At 34.1% G+C, this 9,824-nt stretch overlaps 1 protein-coding gene across 2 annotated transcripts in view; it reads left to right on the top strand.

Annotated features, from left to right (window-relative positions):
- Positions 1-9,824, top strand: part of CSMD3 (CUB and Sushi multiple domains 3) — a 1,097,972-nt gene that overhangs the window by 773,863 nt on the left and 314,285 nt on the right. For both annotated transcript variants that reach the window (XM_007468748.1, XM_007468747.1), the window contains 2 exons: positions 4,440-4,631; positions 9,201-9,327. In XM_007468748.1, the coding sequence (XP_007468810.1) occupies positions 4,440-4,631; positions 9,201-9,327 (319 nt within the window). The remainder of the gene's footprint in view (positions 1-4,439; positions 4,632-9,200; positions 9,328-9,824) is intronic.

Genomic DNA, 9,824 nt, shown 5'->3' with positions numbered 1-9,824 from the left:
TTCCTGCCCTTCTAAGCACTTCCCTTAAATGTAGAGACTAAAAATCAGGCAACTGCATTTCCCCTGCCCTTGCCAGCCAAGATCTCTGCTTAGATTCTGCCAATTAAAGGCAAACATGTGAGAGCTGAAAGGGAGGATGGATAAAGAAGCCATTATTTTCCAACAGCATCTGCAGGCAAGAGTGTGGTGCTGGCAGGTGGTTGTATGTGGCAGCAGCTTCCCTGAACTCCTGGATTCTTGAAAACCAGCAGTGATCTTCTGACCTTCACACCCTCTGAATTTCTTTGTATTTTCCCTCTAATTTCTTGTATTGAATTTGAGCAACTCAAAATATCTAAGTGGCTTCTGTTTTATTGACTAAGTCCCAGTCCTTATTATTATTATTATTATTTTTACAAATCTCTCTATAGGGAAATATACCATAAACAAAAAATTTAAATGATATATTTTAGAAGGAGATATTTACAATATAATAGAAAAACATACACTTCATAGAAAGGAATCCTACAAATCAATTAAAAATATAGTCTAAAAGAAAATATGGGCCAAAAAATTTCACAGTAGAGGTAATTCCAGTAACAATAAGCAAAAGACATAAAGTGCTTGATAGAAATTAAGAAATGAAAATTAAAGCCAACATAATTTTCTATTGCATGTTTGCAAAAATTGGTAAAAATTAAAAAGCGGTATGATACTAAATGATAATAATTTGAAGAACTTGAAACTCATGAACTTTGGGGAATGTAAATTGATATAGTCACATAGGAGAAATTTGGTGATATCTAGTAAAATTCATTTTTAGATATGTCTAGGTTGAGCCAATTATGCATATACTAAATTTGGCTGATGGCTAAAAATTAACATTCAGGCAAAGCTGAATCCCACTATCCCAGAATGATGTACACATTTAAGATGTACAAGACACAAACTAGCATATTTAATAATATCACTTACTTTTTCATGCCCAAAGATTAAATTGTAGGAAAGGCTCTGAGTAACATATTTTCTAGTCAGAACTTTATACATGGGATTTAGAACAACGGCAATTAAAAAGAAAAAATAATTATTTACCTTATCTCCTATTCCTCCAGTTGGAAATGCAAAGCAATCACTTGCACAAGCTTTTCTGTTTGTTTAAACTCTTAACTTCTTTTTTTTTTTTTTAATACTTGCTGGAAAAGTAACTGTTTTGAATGATTTTTCCAAAATCTGATTACACTGCTACTATTGATATATTTATATAAATGGCTAATTTACATATATAATTTGATATAATTTACATAAGTAAATAAATTACATTAAAAGTTACTCAACAAATAGAATTAAAAAGTTAAATTAAATGTATATAGCTTTTGGGCTTCCCTGGTGGCGCAGTGGTTGAGAGTCCGCCTGCCGATGCAGGGGACACGGGTTCGTGCCCCGGTCCAGGAAGATCCCACATACCGCGGAGCCGCTAGGCCCGTGAGCCATGGCCGCTGAGCCTGCGCGCCTGGAGCCTGTGCTCCGCAACGGGAGAGGTCACAACAGTGAGAGGCCTGCGTACCGCAGGAAAAAAAAAAAAAAAAAAAAGACAGTTCTGAATATTTATGAATAAGCAACAATAATTCCACCAAATTGGACTAAATTATGTTGTGCTTTGTAGCTTATATACTGTTGTCCATGTGCATTTTCATCTACAATGCAAAGTATTATAAATTATCTTAATTTACAAAGAATATCTCCATTATACCTCATCACCAGCAATTGCCAACCACATTTACAAAGCATTCAAATTAAGAGAGGATGAATTTGGTAATAAACCTTGAAAAGAGAGCTTGATTTCCATTTTTATTTTGATAAATATGTGGTAAAACTCAAAAGTGGCTGCATCTTGAATAATAAACTGAATATTATGTCTGGTAAAAGGAATTCAAACTTGTTATTTTCAAGCAGGGACATTTTAAATGTAGTGTTAGGTGCGCAGATCCATACAAAGTAGTATGTCCTAAAAATTTTGTTACTACTTCTGTTGTTTCTACTTCTGTTTTTGAAAGTCTGACTTGCCTGACCATGTATCCTTTATATCTCATATATGTCATAATTTGAGTTAACAACTTCTAACGTCTTGTATGGCTCTGTTTCTGAAGCTGTTTGCATTTGCCTTATTTTAACATATTTTCACCCTAATGAGGCTGTCACAGATTGACCCATATTGGAAATTCCTGAAGGTTTTTTAACTGTCTCATAAATTTCAGTTTCTCAACAGCATTATCTTAGCTTATTTTTCAGTTGTCTCCTAGAGATAATTGCCTCTAAGAATCACACTCACTTATGAACATTATTGAACAAATGATTGTAAATTAATTAAGGTGTGTGAAGTAATTCTGTTGGTTAACAGAGGAGGGAAAGATGAAGAACCCCTAGAAGAGACTAGGAAGAGCTCCTTATGTTCTCCAAGAGCTAATGTAGACCTTAACATACAGAATTATAGTGTAAATTCAGTACTTCTAGCTGTACATTTCTGGTAATTTTATGTTTATTTTGACACTCTAGGAAGTCAGTACTATAAATTAGTGATTTGTCGTCAGTGAGCTAATACATCCTTTTTTGCTTTCTAGTTCAAATTTAGATTAATTGGGCTTCCCTGGTGGCGCAGTGCTTGAGAGTCCGCCTGCCGATGCAGGAGACGCGGGTTCGTGCCCCGTTTCGGGAAGATCCCACATGCCGCGGAGCGGCTGGGCCCGTGAGCCATGGCCGCTGGGCCTGCGCGTCCGGAGCCTGTGCTCCGCAAATGGGAGAGGCCACAACAGTGAGAGGCCCGCATAACGCAAGGAAAAAAAAAAAAAAAAAAAAATTTAGATTAATTTGGTCAAGGATCTGTGCCTACAAAAGAGATACAAATCTCTTTTTCATTATCATATGATTTAAGATGTACATAAAAGTTGTCCTTTTGTCAAATATTATTTGTCTTGAAATCACAGACTTCCCTAATTCATGAAGCTATCTGGAATATTTATCATAGTCCTCTAGTCCCAGAAGCTATAATTGATATAATTTAGCACCTAATTATTGTTGGTGCATTCATTATATCTTATATTTATCGTACATTTATGTAATTTGTAAAACATTAAGGGCAGAAGAATTCCTTAGCTAGGGAGCTTAGATTTTGATAACTAGTCTCATGTTTGATTTACATTCTGAAGTACCCTTTTCTAGTTCTTTCAGTATCTTAATAGTGAATTGTGCTATGACTGTTTGTTTTTTAATATTCATCTTTATTAATTTCATTCTGAATACACACACAAGGTGTTCTGGATCTACAGAGATTAATTATTATCATTTAAGTGATATAATTAATAACAGTAATAATAATAACTGTGTCAGCATCCCTTTGACCCAGTCCTTACCCCTGTAGTAACACGATGAAAATCAGATGGAAAGATCTACACGAGTGACCAGGGACAAGGAATAAAGAAAAATGCACGTGCTGTGCTTAAGATAGTTGTCTTTAACTCCTCTCCTGAAAGGAGGAAGAAAAAAACTTCTGCTCTTTGGAGCTGGGATAGAAAGAATTCTCAGTTTTTATTCTAACCTTTGGAATGTAAATTTAGGGTTTCAATAGTCAGATTAGCCTTCTGTGTCTCCAAATTTTATAATCTAGAGACATCTGTAAGGTTCTGGGTCTCATTCTTCCTTGAAATGTAAACACAAACCCCCTTCAGAGTTAGGTTCATCTCTGCAGTTCTCTCACTACTCAAACAGTTGTAACTTACCTTCTCAAGTGTTACACTTAGCCCAAGATCACAAATTTCCAGCAAAAGTCATGTGGAAAGCCCCACCCCTTTAGAAATTGAAAATATGTTCTCTACACCCTACTCTTTTTTTTTTTTTCTTTTTTTCCTTGTGAGAAATTTTGAGAGTCGTACATTCTGGAGAAGGCAGAAAATAAAAATTCAGAGTTCTTCAAACTGATTACTGTGTTATATTAACTCTTGATAAAGTATATTTTAAATATAAGGCTATTTCACTTTCTTCTAAGACTATAAAAGTAAAGCAGTCTAAAGTTATATTTGCAGTGGAGACATTTGTTACTTGGACAGTTATGATTTCACATATTTTGTATGGATTTTAATTTTTCATTATTTGATCATAATAGTTACATTGGTCAGAATCTATTAGCTGCAAATCACTGAAGCAGGCAGGAATCTTACTACTATAAGTTATGATATAGTCACATAGACCATGGGGTACCATTGCTAAATTTGAATAGTACAACAAATTCTAATTTTTGAGAAAAAAAGCTCTCTATGGTGGCTGTAAACTAACAAAATTAAATATGGTAAGAGTAATAAAACCAGGAAAAAGCATGTAATCATATAAAAAAATAAAAAGGGATGATTTGTACAGTTTTAAATCTTCCTGTTAAATTTTGTCTTTAATAAACTTGTATTTTCTCATAGGTTTTGAACTTTCACATTGTGAGGATCCTGGCATTCCACAATTTGGATACAAGATCAGTGACCAAGGCCATTTTGCTGGTAGCACTATCATTTATGGATGCAATCCAGGCTATACTCTCCATGGAAGTAGCCTTCTCAAGTGCATGACAGGGGAGAGAAGGGCATGGGACTACCCTCTGCCATCCTGTATTGGTAGGATACTGCTTTAGGTTTTCATGAAATAGTTCTATGGAAGTGTTATTAAAATACACTGTACCTTTTCAAGTTATTCAATCTGTCCACACACAACTCATACTTTAATCAAAAAGTTAATGAATTCATAGCTCAGATTTGTGGGGAGTGAGAGGGTTCTTTTCATAATCTTACCAGTGAGTACATTCTCTTTTTTGGGTAAAAAATGGTTTGAAGCCATTATGTTTATCTTATCTTGATATAAAGTTTAACTCACTACAAAAATATGCTGAAACTCTTAATCATACACATTTATTGAATCACATTGACCAGTTTTGATTTTTGTGGGGTTTTTTTGGTTTTTTAGATTTGTTTTTATATACAAAATTATTGCTTATGCTGGTATCAAGCTAGATTAAAAAACAGTAAACTATTCTCAATAACTTCAAAGTCTTTATTTATATACTTTTTCAAAAACTAAAAGTGCATATGTTTTTCTTATGTGTATGTATCATGACATAATTAAATGAATTTCAGTAACAAAAGACAATGTGAGAGTCAGTGATATCAGATATATTGCCTACATGAAGCTATAGATTGATCATTTTCTCTCTTGTTTGTATAGCTGGAGTACAATTTTATTGCTTTAGATTGATTAACAAATAACTGGGTATTATGTGAGAAGCAGGGTGGATAGAAAAGTGTTGATAAAGACATCTGCTTTTTTTTTTTCTTTTTTTGCTCCAATATCAAATAGGTGCCAGGCTGGAATACTAGGACAAGAAAAGATATTTAAACAATATCAAAACATTTAAACAAAACACTAACTCCTCAGTAGGGAACAAACATGATTCTTTAGCAATTCTTATTTCTGAATGGCATTTGTGGAAGCACAAATCCGTTCTGTGTCAGGCCCATATGGATAAAATTGACTTAAGCTTTTTTTTTTTTTTTAACAGCTTTATTAAGTTGTAATTAGTATCTTTAAAAAATGCACAGGGGTTCCCTGGTGGCACAGTGGTTGAGAGTCCGCCTGCCGATGCAGGGGATACGGGTTCGTGCCTCGGTCCGGGAAGATCCCACATGTCGCGGAGCAGCTAGGCCCGTGAGCCATGGCCGCTGAGCCTGCGCGTCCGGAGCCTGTGCTCTGCGACGGGAGAGGCCACAACAGTGAGAGGCCCGCGTACCGAAAAACAAAAAAAAAATGCACGTGTTTAATGTATACAATTTGATGAGTTTGGAGACCTGGACCTTTTGAGTTAAATTTTAATGTTTGTTAGTTGATATGGTCAACATAGGAATCTCCACAAAACTTGAAGGAATTCAAATAGAAAAAAATGAAATGCTAGTTATTAGAGGTCTTACAACTAATTGCAGTGTTTTTGATGACATGAGTTTTCTATTGGTTTATTAAAACAGTGATTCACACAGAAAGCAAACATACTTTTATCTAACCAGAATGCAATTATAGTGCTTTCCTTTCAGATGGCATCTGAATTTTGGATAGATTATGAGGATAATACTGCAGTAACAACCTAAATTGACAAAACTTGAGATTCTGGAATATGACCAACAATCAACCCACTGTCATTGGTTGTGAGAACAATGTAGCACTGATTAGTTCTCTCTGAAGTTAATGTTCTTTGATGTAAATATGAAATATATTCAGAAAATCATTAAGGGTTGCAATAGCACAAAAGTATAAACTTGTAAATACTGACTTACCATGTTGTCTTTAAAATTTAAATCATAAACAAATACATTAAAAAACATATATTTTCCTTATATGTTGAACCAAGGTGAAGACATTTTTCATATTTTGGAAAAATTTTATGCAAATAGGACATTTGGTCTGGGATCAGAAAGAAAATTTTAATTTTGTTTGCAATGAATCAATGCACTTTATGTTTATGAATCTGCCAAGTCAAAATTTAATGACGTGACACTGCTCAAGATTTCATGTGAAGGGTAATCTTTTTTTTTCTTTTTTTTTTTAATGATGGTTGATCAGGAATAACAGCTGAAACAGTTGGACACATGGTGTGTCATGCTATGACTTCCATAATAACAGAAGATAAAATTCTATTTTAAATGGTGTTCTTCACTGGCAATAATTAATAGCTTTACCACCTGGCTTAAAATCATAATTTTCTGTGCCCATTAACCTTAAATATCTATTATGATTATATTTTTGCCTTTGCCAAATAAGAAACTTTTTCTCAATTATATGGATTATTTCTAGGTAATTATGTTTCTGTAGCTTATACATTGAGCAAACAAAAATTAATTTTTGAGACACCATAGCCAAAGAACTTTAACCTGTACACCTTCATTTTTATCTACAAATGTAAGACTTCTGTCAGAATATGAACCCCAGTGTTATGGTATATCACACTGGTTCATTTGAAATCAAAATACCAATAATATTTGTAGCAAAGAATTATGGAAAAAGAAAGAGGTATGTTTAAATTCAAGATAAACACAGTACCCAAAATTCCAGTTTGCCTTGAAGTTGCTTAAAAATTAATCTGGAGGAATGAAGTCAAATTTGTTCTCATAAGAAATATATGCCAATAATAGTGATAAATCATTAAAATGATGAAAAATGAATTATTATAGAGTCCTAGGTTATCCAACAAATTTTTTATTTAAAAAATGAGAAAAACCTCAATAAGTGATGGTAACTTCTTAAATACAGATATCTTTTTATTTGCTTTAAAAATAACTTAAGGGCTTCCCTGGTGGCGCAGTGGTTGAGAGTCTGTCTGCCGATGCAGGGGATATGGGTTCGTGCCCCAGTCCAGGAAGATCCCACATGCTGCGGAGCAGCTGGGCCCGTGAGCCGTGGCCGCTGAGCCTGCGCGTCCGGAGCCTGTGCTCCGCAATGGGAGAGGCCACAGCAGTGAAAGGCCCATGTATCGCAAAAATAATAATAATAATAATAACTTGTTTATTATTAAAATTAAATTAAGCTAATGTTGCAATACAAAATAAACTTGCTTAGCTCTCTGTAGGTATGTGTATCAGGGTTCTCCAGAGAAGGATTAGTAGATCTAGATATAGATCTGTCTATCTGTCATCAAGAAATGTATTTATTTTGAGGAACTGCCTCATGCAGCTGTGGGAGCTGACCAGCCCAAAATCCAGAGGGAAGGTCAAAAGTCCAGAAACTCCAGCAGGACTTAATGCTGCAGGCTTGAGGGAGAATATCTTCTTTTCTAGAAAACTCCGCTTTTCCTCTTAAGGCCTTCTAATTTATTGGATGAAGGCTACCCACATTATCAAGGGTAATGTTAACCAGGTAGATGTTAACCAGGTCTATAAATAGCAATACCTAAACTAGTGTTTGATAAAATAACTGGGTACTGTAGACTAGCCAAGTTGACACATAAGACTACATCATAGTGTGCTAAAATGTAACACCTAAAATCTCTTAAACAATTTTACCTACATGAATAGAGTCTAGAGATTTGAACCATGATATTCGATTGTTATTTGGTCTTTTCCAAATGCTGAAACTTTCTGTCTTTGACCTTCTTTGCTCTAATAATCGAAACAAAACAAAACAAAATCCAAGATGCTTACTTCAGTCATTGAATTTGAGTAAGACAGTAACACTGCAGAGAACAAGCAAAATAAATATAGCAATATATTCAAATATTTAAGCAAGAAGTAAAATAGTATGGATTTGGTTTATTTTTTGGTACTATGATAATCTGGAAAATTTTCAAATGTATAATGTATTACTACACTGTGGTTTCTAGGATTTAGAGATGTAGAGCAATATACTAATTAAGCAAACTAGTTTCTCTCTTCTCTCTTCTCTAGAAAGAGAATTCTTTCTAGATTATTTGCTTACCAAAGTAAAATCATTCCAGATATCTCAATATATTAAATATTATTAAAATGGAGAGGGAATTCCCCAGAAGATAAAATTTTTATTATATTGTATTATGATGCTTACATTTTTAATTTGATAAATTTTATAAAAATCAGAGACCGGTTTGATTTCAGTTTAGATCAAAACTGAGCTAGATTTAACTGAAGAAAAATTTAATAAAAATGCCATTTTGACTTTCGGGAGGTTAAAAGCGAAAGAGTTTAGAGTGATTTAAAGGGGAATAAAAGGACAATGAAATTTAGAAGGCCTGAGGGACTGCAGTAAAGCTTAGTTTTTCTCAGAGGTGAGGTAGTAAGATGATGAATTATTCAGCCTACAATCAACTAGCAGTGAGCAACTTGCCAACTGTTTCCCCTTTTTATATTATCATTATTTAACAACACATCTTAAAATGTTTGGAAGCCTAAACCCAGAGTTTTGAGTGTGTACTTTTTCAATTCCCTAATTAGGTTTATTATATTATTTTTATATGATCTGACTTGAGATTCTTTTTTTATTGTACAGTATGTTCTTGCTTCAATTAATACCTTAAACTGAGAAAGCATATACAAATATATACTTTCAATAAGAGGAGAAACCAATCTCTATTTTCCTTCAGGTGAAAAAATATATACTCTTGAGAAATTTGTAGATTGTTTGGAAAGATTGGCATTAAATTGTGACTTAAAATTGAATTAATTTTTTACTAGCTGAATGCGGAGGTCGTTTTAAAGGAGAATCATCAGGAAGAATCTTATCTCCTGGTTATCCCTTTCCGTATGACAATAATCTGCGTTGCATGTGGATGATTGAGGTAGATCCAGGAAACATTGTCAGGTAAATGGATTTTATTATTTCAAAATGACCAGGGAATCTAAATTTCCCTGATCAGCCTCTATATACAATGTCAATTAATATCAAGATTTTTCAATGTTTTTTAACCTTGGCAAAGAAAAACATGGTTTTCATATGTTTTAAAATATGAAAAAAAAAGTATTCATAAGCATGATTTACTGATTTGTGGTCCACAGCAGTAGTTCATACAGCCCCTTAGAGAGAAGCTTTTCAGTTATAAGAGGGCACAGAAGGTGCGAATTTTTCCCACTTGTTGGTGATGCTATACTTTCAGTTCTGCATGACTTAAGACGCTGAGTCCATCATTTTGATAGGTATACAGAGTTGTGCAGATCACTGTCATGAGTTCAGCCTCATGAACATTTAGAAGAAATAAGAATGGAAGAGGACCCAGTACCTATTCCCTGTCTTCCCTAGATTTAGGCATATCTCTGAAGCATTTGCTCTCTTCCCCTTTAACCATGTTAGAGTTCTGTTCC

Source organism: Lipotes vexillifer, unplaced genomic scaffold (genome assembly GCF_000442215.2).
Source record: "Lipotes vexillifer unplaced genomic scaffold, Lipotes_vexillifer_v1.1 scaffold1679, whole genome shotgun sequence".
Taxonomy (NCBI): domain Eukaryota; kingdom Metazoa; phylum Chordata; class Mammalia; order Artiodactyla; family Lipotidae; genus Lipotes; species Lipotes vexillifer.
Note: the sequence above shows the minus strand (reverse complement) of the source record. Positions and strands in the feature narration are given on the sequence as shown.